Below are 16,672 nucleotides of genomic sequence, written 5' to 3'. Positions count from 1 at the left end.
CCCGCTGGGGACAAATAATTTTAGTTTTCCATGAATACCAAGGGGGTCTATGTCACAAACATCAACACCTTTAACGTCATCATCATAACTGTCATCATCAAATTTGGGGACCCTTTATGAAATATCTGCCTAAGGGTTAGAATATTCCAGGTAGACCTAAAAATGTTTTCTTTTAATCATGTTCATTTCTTAGTCATGGCCATCTTGATTGTCACCTCCTTCCTTTTTGACAATATGGATCCGTGATTCACCCAGTTAAAGTCTATTTATACGTTGGAGTCAGATTGGGTTGTTTTCTTCTAGTCTTGGAAGAGAAAGTTTATATAATTATATGTATATTTGAATATATCCATATTCAAAGTATATTCAAATACTTGAATATATATATATATATATAAATACTTGAAGAATATGAACTAACATGGAGTCCCTCACTGCTCATGTATTCTCGGTATCCTCGTAGGACAGAAACTGAATGCCAAGCCAAATGCATCGAATGTCAACTCTCTGTGAGACGAGTACAGTCATGCAAGTGGTCTTTCTCATTCATAGAAATGGAAACTCTAGATAAACTGCAGCTAACTCATAGATAAAAAAAGATATTTCTGTGATCATTCTTCTAAATGTGCATTAATATAGTTTAACAGAAAAAGGTTAATGACTATTCCTATATATTTGCATTACTTTCTCTCCTTATTTTTTTCTCTTTCAGTTGAAGACAAAATTATATTAGGAAGCCTAAACAGATAACTTTAATAACATCTCTATTTTTCTTTAAAGTTTGATTTAAAAGGTGTATTAAATTTAATATTTTAAAGCATTGAATTTCTGATATTATAATGCAATGAACATTAAAAATGAACATCCCAATCACTTAGGTATTTAAGTGATAAGTGATTTCTGTGCTGTACACACGTTTATATGTAAACATACTATGAGATTTTACAATGATTAGGTTGGAATGGGTTTGGAAATTAGCAAAAGATTATTTGTTTTAAACTCCACATCAAGAAAAAAAGTTTTTGAAAATATTATAAGAACATTCTTAAAACCCCATTTTACTGATAATGAATCTTTAAGGCATAGTCCTGAAAAGAGCATCATTACCTGTGTTCAGTGAAAACAGGAGATTTTGTGTACTGTATTAAGACTAAAAGTCTAATATTGAAATGAGAAAAAGCTATGAGATCAAAGTATATCTATAAAGAAAATCCTGGAGGTTATTGTTACAAGATATTAAGAGTTATCTTAATAGGTTAGAGTCGAAACATTTTTTCCTTTGTTTTTTCTAAAATTTTGTAATTTTCAGGAGTCATAAGCATTATTTTTATAAGAAGAAACTTGCCTAAATTAAAATGGTTAATATTCACAGAGAGGAAGAACCACTAAAAATTTGAGGGTTTTTTCCCTCGTATCTAAACACTAATTCTGAACATGAATGTCTGTGAAAGCAAATCTCACAGGTGAATAAAAAGACCATTAATTAAACAACCATTTTTAATAAAAGACCACTAATTAAAAGACCACTAATTAAAATATGTGGATGGAACTGGGTTTACGATGCCTTTTAACTTTTTAGCAACACAATTCAGAATATTTTTAAAATAACCTAAAATCAGGAACACATTAATGAAACAAAATGCAACTGAGTGTCATAGGTAAACTGAATGTATTTCCAGGAATACAGCATTCGTATTGGGGAAATGAGCTAAATTTCATCAGCTAGTTTTATAATTCAAATATTAAGCGCCTTATAATAAGGATAATTGTAAGTATGTACTGGAGTTAATTACATATTTAGTGCTTTATGTAAACAATATATAAGACATATACTTACACCCCCCATTTACTTGTAAGAAAACAGAAGCCTGGAGAGGTTAAATAAATCTGTAGTGAGTGTCAGATGTAGGATTTCACGCAACGACCTACTTTATACATTTAATTATTATGTTAAAGTGCATTGAATTGACTGAACAATCCTTTATATCTATTATTAATGCCGTTTTCCAATTTTTTGGTCTTTATTTAATTTTTTTTGTAATAAATTAAAATGAAGCATAAGCTCATAGTGTTCTGAAAACAGTCAAGGGACCTACAAAGCAAACTATAGTGTAGCTTCTAATTAGCTGTAATTACAATATTTAATAAATGAAACACCTACCTTTAGAAATAATGAAATCTTTTCACTGAATTCCACTAGCCCTATGGTGTATACAATAGGCTAATAACAATCAAAAGCATTATTCATATACTGTCAGGAAATACAAAAGTACAATTTATTGCCAACTCTGCACTATTCTTCCACTAAAACAGATTTAATATGGAAACAGGGTTTAAGAAAAATAAATTATGTAACCATCCATAATTTAACTACAATTAAGGTAGCATGTCTTAATCCTACAGAACATTCACTCATGCACGTGTGCGCACATGTGCGGACACATTCACTCATCTGGGAAGTTCTTTATTTATGAAACTATTAAAGAATTTCTCTCAATATAAGAGGTCAATGAAAATGCTCACCAGGATGCATTACACATTTAAACAACTGTAGGCACTGCCACAATCACAAATATCACACCTAAAAGAGGAATTCGAGTTCTTTAAGAATCGGATCGCTTTAAGACTATGACATTTAGCAATGACATTTAGCAACGTTTAATTTAGTCATATTTTTAAAGCAATATTTTTGGGGAATCTATTATATTCAGTTTGCAATTATCAACACCTATTAATGAGCTCTGAAGTTTATTCTGTCCTTTTTCCAATCTATGTAGGGTTAGTGGGAAGGATATAAAAAAAAAAAAAAAAAACTAGGGATGAGTTATGAGTTGTGTTTGCAACTTGTGAATATGCATGATGAGGTACTAAGACCAGTGAGTGAGGGGCTCCTGACCTTACATTTGTTTGCTTCTATGGGGAATAACAGTTCTGTGTTGTCTTGAAATAAACCTCTAAGCATCAAAGTTAGCAGCAGCAGGTAGTAATAGTAAATTTTGCTTTATGATATTATGAAAGAAACAACTTAATTACAGTGTGATATCTTAAATTAACTCTTAAGATCAAAGAACAAAGTGATATTACCGCTATTTGGATTTTTAGAAAAGGGTAGGAAAACAAATGAACAAAAGAAAATTCAGCTGACCAAAGATGCTAATTAGTATAAATTGTATTTGAAACAAAAGGATAGCTTCCCCCTAAAAACACAGAACAGGGCATGAAAAATGAAGAACATTAACTGCCAAGGATATTCTGGACTAAATAGAAATTTAACTGTATTCATCTGTAATTAATGGTCAATCTAAAATAATATGCATTTTTAAAAATATATTCTATAGGTGGACCACTCAAAAATACAGTAAAGCATGATTAATAGATCTTTCCCTTAGCCTCAGTGCCAATAAATGTAATCTCCTCAAATAATTTACAAAGCAAAGAAGCTGCTTTTTTTGTTTGTTTGTTTGTATGTTTGTTTTGGAAATACCAAATGATGCTTGTATTAGCTATTTATATAAGAAGATATGGAATTCTCATTTTAATCACTTTTATCTAAGAAATACAATTTCTAATTGATACTTTTTAATAATATTTATTCAGCCTATTTTAAAAGTCTGCCCATCTTGAATTTCCTTCAAACCGTTGCCTAACCAGTGGCTATAAACTCTTACAGTGACAACTATTATCCATTATCCAGTACTTGACATGCCAGCTCAACATCACTATATTAACTGACTTTCGAATTTTCTTACTCCCTGTGGGGCCTCCTGTCCCAAGATTGATGAGGTGCAACATAGGGTTTAAACTGCCATCCTGACTAGACAAACAGCCAGAGTGGTTTCTGTACAGAGTGGGGGAGGGAGGGCAAAATAGAGAACCCCAGTGTATCCTGGAGTAACAGCAGTCTCACACACTTGCTTTCCAAGGCAATTAAAACTTTGTTTCTCAGATTTTACACTTCAGTCAAACACAGAACTTACTCTTCAATTAAAGGGCCCCAAAGCTTCACTGGTACATATTGAAAATGCAACAATTAGAAAGGGATTAAACTTTAGTTCTTCAGACATTTTAGAGACTCTAAAATAAAAGTTGCGACTCCCTCTAAGTTTAAATACACTGAAACTCTTATAATTCCACTTCTTATAATTCCTAAAATGGTGTTATCGCTTACTTTTTAACTATTGAATTCACTCTGGCAGAGCCAGGGTAATAAAACCCATCATATTCTAATTTTCATACAGCTTGATAGAACCAATGTTCTTAGTATAGATAAAGTGTAATGAAGCACTTTCTTTCCCATAGGAAAGTCTTCGATTCAAATGCTCTGATGCCAACTAGCTTTCACATCTGCTGTTTCACCATTGATAGCTGTAACTTGGCATACTAAACTAGTGTCTGATGAAGCAGCTTTACTCAGAGGCACTGTTTTATTTTTTGCAAAGGGAACATAGTAAAATGGTGTAGGTTTTCTGTAGGCCTTATACAAATCCCTGTAATAAACAGAGGATCAGGCCTCACATATAATAAATAGTGTGTTAGATAAGGATGGGGGCTCTCCTTACACCTTCTCTTTACACCTTGTTGGGTAAAAATAACCTCACTGCTTTGCCAATAAATTAAATGCATAATAAAAAATTGGTTTAAATATTTATTTCAACATGAATTAATGTCAAAACCACTAAATAAGAATATAACAGGCACTAGATAAGGCACTAGGCACTAAATAAGAATATAACAACACTTTTAAAATACCAACCTAATTTTATTAAACAAAATATTACCATTTAACCTAATGTTAACCTTAAACTATTAACCACACAAGTACCTAGACACCATTAATAAAGAAAAAAATAATTTTGCAGAATTAGACAAATGATATGGCTACAAAATTCTTTGCTGAGATATTTCATTTAGATTGCTAGAAAAGATGCCTGATGGAAAAACAAAAAAAATACCAACATGAACAAATGAAAATTTCAGTAATAATATTTATCATTAATCTAAACTGACTGGCTCAGATGTATTGGTATTCAATCATATAAAGCTTTTAAGGTTTTTTCTTAGCTCAATTAAGCATGTAGAAAAATTGAAACAGTGAACCAAATTATCCACAAACTTGAATACATGAAAACAAACAAAAAATTCAAAATGAAGTTTCTACTTATTCTACATAGCCAAAGAGTTATTACCTAATTGGTAACTTACAAGCAAATAAGTAAGAATAGATTTTGGTACGGAGCCAAACTATATTCCATCTTCCATCACCTAAGTTTGAGCAGAATGTCATGTTTGAGGAGCATTCTGTTTCAGTTTAGATCTGCAGGGGGACTTCGAGGAATTCTCCAGTGACACAAAGGAAGACATCAATTAGAATTGTGTAATAATTTGTCCCCATCAATTAATGTAGATACATTTTTTTCCAGAACTAGGGAAGGAGTGGCGGTAGTTCTACAAATATTATAGAGTAGTACAATAAGCTCAGTCAATAAAACTACATGAGCCCAAACCTTAACCTGTTGCTCAAAACCTAACAATAAATACCTGTAAAGTAAGGTACTCTATCTCTTCCTAATCTGCTTCCCCTAGGTAAACACAAAAGTCACATGTATAATCCTTCTAGGATTATACTATGCCCCTCTTATAAGTCTCTTCTCTAATTTTCCCCTCCCTGGCCCCACAGTAGAAGAACCTGCAATAAAGGTTTATAAAGGAAAGGTGAATATACTCACCCTCCAGTTCCCATAGAACACATATTTTCTCAACGTTTACTCAGAGACACAAATGAAAATCAGTGTTCACCCCATTGTACTTCTCTGAGAAAGGAGAAAGCTCTAAACTTCTTTATTCTCCCACATGGCAATTCTCATGCATAGCTACTAGGGGCCTTCAGGAATGGTGTAGGCAGTGAAGATGAAATTAGATTATTTACTCTCAGGAAATCTCTGTTGAAAAATGCTTTAATGACAATTCAGATAAATAATTCAAAAGAAGTAAGAAGGTGGTCAGCAGGTTATTTCAGGCCCCTGTCTGATATTTTGTGGGGTTTGCGTTTTAGAAAAGAAAAATGTCCATCCAAATATGAAAGAAAGGAAAGTAGATGCAATCAAGTAGATGCAATAGTTAATAGTTATTAACTGTTAATGCCAATAATGAAGGTCTTATTTAAATGTCAAGTTAAGTTGACTCTTCCTAGACAATAGAATCACCAGAGGAGGTTATAAAAATGTCAGATATCTGGGATGCTACCTCAAGATATTTTTAATTACTTCACCTGGAGAGGGGCCTGGAGCCTCAGTATTCTCTAAAAGCTCCCTAAGTGATTCTAATGTTCTAATGTGCAGACAGGTTGAGACTACTGATTTAAACAAATGGACATTTTAAAGATGTTTAAAACTTAGCAGATGGTACACCCCATAAAGGACAAAATAATGACCCTATCACTTGAAAATAGAAAATTGATGTAAAAATCAAGACTACCTTCCTCTTTATCAGTGATATAATTGCCTGTCATAGGCTAAGCCATAATTCTGTGTGACACACATGTATCCAGTTCTACTGGTTGCAGCACAGCCATGTTTCCTGCAACTTTGGTAGATAAAAGACTGGCCCTGTAATTTGAAGTAGTGTTTCAACCGGGGATTCTGATAAAATAGTATCACTAACTTTTCTGGTCTATGGTCTAGAATTTAGTGCATACATAGGAGGTACAACCTATCAACAAATCAAAAATTTTAGTCATAAAACTTTGATGATACTATAATTATGCTCATATTAATATTTCATTTTTAAATCAGTTTCTAGGCATAGAGACAATATTCCCTATTTGAGACCCAAAGCTGAAATGTGAGACCTTTTTTCCCTAAGTTATTGAAGAGAAATGGAGGGTGTCATTACTAAGCATAAAGTGACTCCAATTAGGAAAACACACACACACACACAAAACAACCTGAAAGCAAAGCTATGTGCAAGTTAGTAACACCTATATAAGCAGAGCAACTCATACTTGAGCAAGTATTTAAGAAATAATCCCTGTACTTACAAAAGTATCACATGAATTTCTAATTATTATATTGTCAAAGAATCCCTTCTAAATAGTGATGAAAAGTACTTAGGCTATATGTAATAGTAAATATGGCACACAGTGAAGGACCTACATAATCTATGTCCTAGTTCCTATCCATGTGCAGAAAATAATTATTGAACTTCTGTGTGATGACCATACTCAACTGGGAATTTGCTATATAAAATATAAAAGGCATTTAAAGAATAAGTTCTGGAGATCTAATGCACAGTGATTATAGTCAATAATACTGTATCATAAACTTCAAAGTTGCCAACAGACTAGATCTTAATTGTTCTTACCACGAAAACGAAATGATAATTATCTGATGTGCTAGAGGTATTGTTAGCTAACACTATAGTGGTAACCATAGTGCCATTAGAAACTTACCAATTACACATTACACTTTAAAATTATACAGTGTTATATGTCAATTGTCTCTCAATAAAAAGAAATAAAATAAAATGAATTCAAAATCACTTTTAGAGGATTTTCTCAGCTTTGAAAACTATTTTAAGTCAATTTTCTGCATATGCAAAATTAAACTTTCAAAATGTTTTACCACCAACAGACTATGAGAAAATTAAATACTTATTTCAGAAAATACTTTTCACTGTGAAAAGTACTCTATAGATGCCATTTTGAGAATTTACTTTTCTAATGTATTAATCTCTTCATAGTAAATATATTGTACTTGCATTACTACCACTATTGTAAATAAAAACAACAAATGAAAATTGTTTTGCAGAAATTAAAACAACATATATGAGAATTATCTAATGAATGGTATGTTTCAAAATCCATTTATTAAGCACACAAAGTTTACTGCCAGCTTCTTACATTTTATCTGTCAACTAAAAAATTACTTAACATTCTTTTGGCCTTTAAGAAGAAAAATAACTCAAGCTTTCAAAAATCATTACAGGCATGCCACACAAGCAATTCAGGCTTAGAAACCTATACGGCTACACCAGAATAATTTAATTTTAGAAGACCATTGAACTGATAAGCTCAGAATAAGTAGCAGACTATAAAGAACATATTATAGCTGTTATCTGCCCTAATGGCTTAAGACAAATGTTTTAGAAACTTAATATGATCAAACGGTTAAAGTTATGTGGGTGAGCCAAAATGACTAGTGCACTTAGTTCTTCTGAGTAGTGATGGTTGGTTATGCCATGATATCTTTGGATATTACTTTTATTGTTGATACTATAAGGCCCTTGGTTATTGCTTTCATAATTAATAAGTCACTTAACCTCTCCTTGGCCCAGTTTCCTCATCTGTTAAATGAGAATTATAATAATTGCTTTCTACCTTCCTTAGGCATAAAGATTAGTGCCGTTGACATTTAGAATGTACTTGGAGTTCTCCTAAACAGGGAGACTATGCATAAAGAAAAATAAAATAAACCTTTGTTGCTAGGTACCAAAAGATAAAACTACCCTCCAGATAGATCAATCTATTTGTTTGCATTCCTAACTGTAAAACCTACACTTCCAAATAAATTGACTCTTAACCCAAGGTTAAAATGGAAATGACATTAAGTGCTACATGTTTAGAAGAAAAGTTTTTAGCTTTTCACAGAAGAGCAAAATTTTGAAAGTAATCAACATTGTATTCATAACCCTCCATGATTGGTGTTCCATCAATTAATGCAATATTCATTGTTCCAATGGATTACTGTACAGAATTTGGTAAAAAAAAGTGAGTCGCTGCCATAAAAATATGTAAATAAGCTGATTTAGAGTCACATAGCTGATTACAATGAAATCTTCAGAGGAGGGAGGGAAAATGAGAATCTGTGATGTAAGGGGAAATAATAGTTTTAAGGTGGCCTTTTGGTAACTTGGAAGATAGAAAATGCACTAGTAATCTTTTAGACTTGGAAAAAAAAAAAATCCAGAAAAAAAAAGAAGACAAAATACTCAAGGTATCAGCTACGTACTTTTAGCTACACAGGATAAGTCAGTATAAGAGATAGAATATTAACAATAAGAAGAACAACAAAGAGGAGAAGGAGGAAGAAGAGTTAGGGTGGAGGAGGAAATACTTTAAAAGAAGGGGTGATTTACAAACATAATTTAGAGGTGATATAGAGTTAGAACTTGCATGGTTGAATAATAAAAGCGTTTCTAATCTTCAGTGTTTTGATCCAGTAAAAGTGCTCAAAATTGTTTCAACATGGTGGCAGGTCTTAATTAAAGATCAAATTAAGTGTGTTGCCTTGAGGTGCTTTGTGAAGACCTTAAAAAAACTAAGCCAATGCCTTTGTAGACTTCTCCTCCGGATAAAGAGCTTCTAGCCAAAAACAGTAATGCTTAACTTTAGAGAAAGATGCCTCTTAAAAAGAACTGTGGGTGTGGTTTAGATTATAAACGGACTCGATTGGATACATTTACAAGCCATAAAGTTTTAGCAGAAATGGTATTGGCAAAAACAATGTCACCTGGTGTAAAAGAAACAAAGTCTATTCAAAATGGAGAAAAGCCTCTGTGCCAACAAGTTGCTAGGAGTAGGACAGCTTATTAGTAAACTAAAAGTTTGTTACATGCCACTAAGAGGTTTGGGTTGTTTTGAAGTAACATTATCATGGCAATCAATAACTAATGTAGCTGGCAAGCATATGCAGAGTCTGTGCTGGGGACTTGAGATGTGAGTGTGAATGATAAAGATTCACTCCTCGTCCTCTAGCTGTCCAGTGCAATGTGGTTACAGAGGAAAAACGCAAATACAGCTTGGTAACTATTAAAATGCTTGCTGTTCTGAATACCTTACTCCAACTCATCATGTAGGCATTGTATCATATCACATCATCACAAGAGATGTGAATACAGTACAATGACATATTTAGAGAGAGAGATAGACCATAATCATATAACTTTTATTACACTATATAGTTATAATTTTTCTACTTTATTATTAGTTATTGCTGCTACTCTCTTGCTGTGCTGAACTTATAAATTAAACTATAACAGGTATGTATATATAGGATAAAAATACAGTATAGATAGTTTGGTACTATCTGTGGTTTCGGGCATCCACTGGGGGTTTTGGAACCTGATAATGGAGTACTGCTGTATACTACTTCAAAATACACAGTCTAGAAAAAAAGCTTCTAAAAATTGATCCACAGGGACCTTTTTTTAATTTCACCTATCAAATTAGTCTATCTTCATAACAGCATCTATCAGAAGAATGAAGCTATTTAAATTAGATAAACACAGTGTGATATCTTTTAAATTTATCTAAAACTTATTTATTCAATTGTGGGTCATAGAAACATGAGTCACTTGACTATGTTTAAAATAATTCTAAATTCTGAATTTTTAAAATTAGCCATGTATTCTAGAAATACTAAAATATAACATCTGTCAAGCTTTCACCTGGTTCTTAGCATATCATCCTGAGCTTTTATTTAATTATCAAAAAATATTGTGAGAGTGGTCCTTCTAGGCATTCTTATTTAGACATGTAGAGTTAGGTTAACAAGGAGCAGGTGTGTTACTTAAGAAAAGCCAATAAGTGATGGAGCCAGGAATTAAGCTCTGGTTTCTCCGATTTCAGTTTTTTGTGTGTTCTTTTTTTCACTCCTAACAACTATTCTAAATTGTACTCTATGTTTACAGAAGTATTAAATGATTTATGTTGGATATTGTATACCACTTGCATTTCCTTTCAACATGTGACAGAATTTATTTTTTAATAACCATAAAAGAGGACATATGTCTTCCTTGATACCACTTTTTTTGGAAGGACAGACTATATTCATACATGTGGAAAAGCCAGAGATTTCAGTAAGACCGAGACTAGGAGAGAATTTGTTGAACTTGGGAAACCTGAGTCCTGGGTTGCATAGAAACAAGGTGATTGAGCACCGTTTTATAAAACACAAGACTCACTTTGAAAATATAAGGATTCTCAAAAGAGACCAAAACACTTAAAGGCTTTAGTGGAGTTCTTTTTGAGCATGTAATCTATATGTATTTATTCTCCTAATCTTTACACTTCAGAGAGAAAAGATATGCTTGTTGCTTGGCAATGTTTTATATAGTGTCAGCCCTGGGGTAAGATTTCAGCTCTAAACACCAAATTCCCAGATTCCAGGAAGGAGGTTTTGATTCCTCGTAATTTGTTTTTCAGTAAATTCCCTGGTCCTTGGCTATCTTGTTATCTAAATTTGATTAAGAGCATATTGATGATGCCATACAATTTTCTATTGTTTATATGGAATAACACTGAAGAACCACCATCTGCTCATTTCTGAGCTATTTTGTCCATCATGGCTTTACATCTGTCCCTGGGAAGAATGCATGTGGAGTGTAAGGGATGTAGAAATAAAGAAGAAAGAACTTTTCTTGAAGACAATATAAACATAAGCTCAATGAACAAAGTCAAGCATGTTCTTTGGAAAAGAAATTATTTAATGTTGTCGAATGGCTATATAACTCTGTCTCTCTTGTACTGTACTGAGAACTTACCCCCTCTAAGGTCAGGTATCTTGAGCCAGCTCTTGCTTATAGTAACAAAACTATACCATTCTTTAAGATCATTTTCTAGAACTGCCCATGCCAGGACAATTAGCTAACAGCAGGGTCTTGTGAAGTTAGTGAAAACAAGATTTCCTTTAGAAATCAATGTCTTAAGGATGCTTCCTAGAGTATCTGTATGCATTGCTGTTAATTAAGATATAAAAGAATGGTATCAAATGTAAATAGACTATACATAATTGTCCCTGGTTTATTGTAGAGTTACAAAACAAGCATGCGATTGCTTTAAAAAAAAATTCATACTGATTGGCTAGCATAAGTATATACTTTAACAAGCCAAAATATGAAGTTGGTAATTGATATAATTTAGGATTACACTAACTAAAGAAAAATCAACATTTAATGTATCCCTTTAAATTCTAATTTCAACACTAAGAATTCAGCATGTGATAACGTTATCAACATAAGGTAATTGTCAACCTAGTGATTACCACTATGTGTTTTTTATTATGACTAGTGTACATTCCAGAAAGCTTCGGTTCTACAGAAAGAAAGTCTGTGCTGTTGGAAACAGAAAGTTGTTTTATGTCAATTTTCTCTGGGTGCCAGAGACATCCTTTTGTGTGAGAAAGAAAAACAAAAGATGAAAAGAGTAAGAAGAAATGTCAATAGCAAGGAAAAATAAAGGTAGGCAAAAATGACACTGCAAAGAGCACTTGAACTAAAAAAAAAAAAAAAAAAAAAAAGTAAAGAACAGAATATTGGAAAGACTGAAAAGCCAAAAAGGGGAGAAAATAAACTTTAAAGGTGAGAAAAATGATATATATTTCTTTCAAATTGATTTCTAGAGATACACCTTGTTTGTAATGTGCAAGAGCTTTAAAACTTAGGGTATGTGAGTCTTCTAGAAAACAAAAATAAAATTTAAACCCTGAAGCATTTATGAAGCAGAAATAATCACTTCTGGTGTGAAATCACTTCACTTCTGGTATGAAATCACTTGCATTATTTTACAAACTCAACTTCAAAAGTCCCTTGAATAGTGTAATGATTTAAATGCATTACATATTCACCCTCCCCAAAGTTATTTATACTCACAATATGTATTTAAGATTTTAAACAGTTGATTTCTTTTAAAAAAATTATAAGAAAAGCAATCTATTAATTCTAAACCTTAAATTGGGGAAAATTGATCTATTGCAATTAATACAGTTATTAGGTCCATACTGATTATAATGCTTTGCTCATACTTAGTTATTCAATAAATTTGATTAAACAATAATGATTTTCCAATTAGATATAAAATATGCATCAAAGTTTTAATCTAGCCATAAGAAATATTCATTTTGAAAATAATCAAATTTTAAGAATGATACAAATTAAACAAAAAATCAAATTTATCTCATTCTTTGGATATTTAGTGTCCAACAGAACTCTAAAGAAAAAGCTAATTTAGTTTTATAAGAATTTTTACAAAGAAAATTACATAATTTTTTTGGCAAAAACGCTGTTTTAAGTCATGATTGTCGATATAGTCTTCCATAACTCTAACTAAACTATAATCTCCTTGAAAGTGATGACTAGATGTTATTTGCTCTAGAATAACCAACAAGTGATGTAATTTCTAGCACTCAAATAGGTACTTGATGAATATTTAATGAAATAATTTATTTTATAGCTTGGTCAATTATTTTAGAAAAAGGAAAAATATCTACCACTTGTACTATTTCACTGCCAGTTGTGTTTGTGTTAACAGAGAAGGAAAACAATGATGCTTAAAAATTTGCCCAACCTATAAAGAATTTAAAAATACTTGATAAAACATAAAAGCAATTACGAGGCAATACTGACTCCCTAAAGTGAAATTTGTCTACTTTGGCCCAGTGAGATCAGCTGGAGTAAGGAGAAGAGACAAATAATAAAAAGGAAGACAGGTATTCTATACGCCTGGAACTCTGGGCAAGCACACTTTCCTTTGGAATGTTCTGCAGGGCTGTCCTTTTGGAAACCATTGCAAGTTCAATAGAGTAGCCCATTTCACGGTCTCTGCCTCCCAGAATATTAAATGGATGAATATACGGACAACAAGAACTGTTTCTGCTTTTTTCTTTCAGCCCTATTTTCCTTCTTTTTTTGTAGGCTTCTGAACAAGTAAATCTTGTCTCATCTTAACAGACAGAAAAGTATGTATGGGGAATATTTTTACATGTAATCATTTTATTCTTCTAGAATAACCAAGCCTTGTATTCATTTTCAATAAATATATTACCTGTTTTACATTAAAAGATAAAACTTTTTTTGGGGAAAAATAATGTTAGCTCTGGGCAGATTTTCTGCCTAACAAAAATAGAATACCTTTAAAGCAAAAACTTCTTGCCCTTTGCAAATATTAAAATGTTTTGCCTTGATGGCCACATATTTTGTTGTATACCTCTCCACCTCTGATATATATATATATATATATATATATATATATATATATATATATATATATATATATATATACATAATATGTATATTATATATATATGCTATTGATTATTCTGCGCAAATAAGTGTTGCTGCATTCTTCCATCCATTAATAGAAACATGTTTGTTTGCACTCTATCATGTTAACACATTAATTTTAGATAACCAGAAGGACTTACCTTGAAAAATGTCATGGTTGCACCATCCTCCACTGCTCCGTACTCTATCTTGGTTTGTTTAGCTAAATCATCGGCAGAGTCAATAGGGGATTCCATCCGCTCCACTGTCAGAAATGCGGCTAAGTTAGCAGTATACGAAGAAATGATGATAAGTGTGAAAAACCACCAAATGCCTCCCACTATCCTGGTGGAGAGCGCTTTGGGCATGAGCTCAGAACCTAACAGATTTGGGGGAAAAGGTGAAATGAATACAGAGAATTTGATCAGCAGTCAGATACTTTTGGTCATAGTGGCAGAATGGAATCACTGTGCAATAAAAGCTTAAATCACAGATTTACATATTGATTTAGTAAGCAAGCAACAACCATTGGGAGAGCAGAGGCTAATTTCTGTTAATAAGCAGTCTCTTAGGACACTTGCGTTTAAGTATAGTGACAGGAGACTCAAGCTTTCCCTGAGACAGTGCAAAGTAACAATTAAATATTAATGAGCGAAAAACCTTTATAAAAATGGCATTAGAAGGAGAAAGTAAATCTCTCTAGTTTATAAATCACATGCATAGTTTTTCATTTTGTTGCTAGTTATGTAGGTTTTAGAAGAAATTATTTAATGTATGTTCAGATCCATTACTTAACAAGCTTTAAGAAAAGTTTTATTTTTCATGATCACGCAGCTCCAAAATTTTGTCCATCTTGTCATTGGAAAAGGTAATGTTATATAAAAATAAATTCAATAGCCACATTTCTTGAGATGAGGGGTTTTAGTTCAGCTTTTTATTTTTTAAATAGGGTAGTAAATTATTTGCTGTGTATAACCAAATGTCTCCCATCACTATAGTTAGCCTCCACAAGGGAAATCAGAGTAAGTAAATTTCGCAAATTTATTTTTACACATATATTTTTCATAAATATATTACAATACATAGCTGGAGTTGCCTGCTCATGGTATTAATAAGATAATGGGATCTGAATTATATTTTACTCTTGAAGATTATTTTTAATTAATTTAGGTTATAAAACACAATCCTAACAATTTTAAAATCGGGTCTTATAGTTTTACCCCAGTATTTACATTATATAGACTATTTACAGTCTTAATGTTGAAACTAATACATATCAGCATGTATTTTTTTAGAAGAAAACTATACTAAGTTTATATATTACTATTCATTTTCATCACTTTGAATCTATAATCAAGAAAGCATTGGCTACAAATTACTTAGTTTTTAATAGGGTTTGAGTAAAATGAAATGAAGTAAAGATGGACTCCATTTGCTGATATGTTTTATAATTACATGTTTAATATAATCACTGCTGTCAGGTAACACATCTTTACATGGAGTAAAAAATACAACAAATTATTTATGTGAACATTGAAAAGAAGTGGTATCATGACTGGAATATATCAAAGCAGCCCATCTTACACTGCAGGTCATCTTACTCTTGCAATTTCAAACAAACCAAAAAAAATTTCAAAAGCAGACAGACTTGGACATGACAGCCAACTCCAGCTCCAGACTCTGCCTACCACTCTGGAAGAAAAAAAAACAGAAAAGTACCTTTCTGATGTAGTTGCTCCTAGGCCCTGTCAGACACACACTGGACACTGAAACACTAAAATCCTCCCAAGATGATCAGCAGCTTTAGCTGACCATTCTACTATTTTTTTTTCTTTTGAACAACAACACCAATAAAGTCAAACAAGACTGGGAAAGAAAAAGAACAGTGGAGACATTCGACAAAAATGGCCCAATTACCACAAGTTCATATCTTACCCAAAGGCTTAAAGCGAGTACCTCCTAGGCTTGTGAATCAGAGCCTGGTTAGGGGCTGACTGTCATGTACTCAAGGTAACGTCATGTCCAGCACTATATCCCACTAATTCCTGGGGAGCTGGGCATCAGCCAGAATAGTATGGGTTCCTCTTTCATGTATCCACCAGCAGTGAAGTAGTTATATGGTAAAGCAAATGTATGTTTGATTTTTTCATTGCTTGGCTTACTTGTGATCATTTTCAGAGATATCAGATATAGTCTTATTTCTAATTACTAGATTTCATAGAAGTCGAGCTCACCTCACCAGTTTATAAATTCTCAAAACCTCTGAATATTTTAGGAAATATAAGTAAAAAAATGTATTTTATTTTTCAAAATGGTAGCAAAAAAACAACAACAAAAAAAACCACTTTGTTATGGTTGGATCTTTATCATGAGGATAATATACTCCAGAGTATTAAGGCTCGTTATTAGCAGGTGAATAGCAGTTTGCATGTGTGATGGTATGACCCAGTACTACTTGTAAAATATGTTTTTCTCATATGACAGGCTTTCATTCACTTTTAATATTCTGAAAGAACTCTGATTAGTCTTCCAAGTGAAGCGTAAGCTTAAGGAAAAAAAACAAATTGGACCCAAAATATAGAAGTGGGAAAATACAATTATTAACTATTTTATTTAGAAAGAGATGCCACAAACTTAG

The 16,672-nt window shown here is 32.3% G+C and overlaps 1 protein-coding gene across 7 annotated transcripts in view; it reads right to left on the bottom strand.

The window, feature by feature from the left end:
- The window catches only part of GRIK2 (glutamate ionotropic receptor kainate type subunit 2), a 595,315-nt gene that overhangs the window by 92,419 nt on the left and 486,224 nt on the right, over nt 1–16,672 (bottom strand). For all 7 annotated transcript variants that reach the window (XM_033099818.1, XM_033099826.1, XM_033099832.1 and 4 more), the window contains one exon: nt 14,196–14,413. In XM_033099818.1, the coding sequence (XP_032955709.1) occupies nt 14,196–14,413 (218 nt within the window). The remainder of the gene's footprint in view (nt 1–14,195; nt 14,414–16,672) is intronic.

Source organism: Rhinolophus ferrumequinum, chromosome 3 (genome assembly GCF_004115265.2).
Source record: "Rhinolophus ferrumequinum isolate MPI-CBG mRhiFer1 chromosome 3, mRhiFer1_v1.p, whole genome shotgun sequence".
NCBI lineage: Eukaryota > Metazoa > Chordata > Mammalia > Chiroptera > Rhinolophidae > Rhinolophus > Rhinolophus ferrumequinum.
This window is presented reverse-complemented; position numbering and strand designations above follow the sequence as displayed.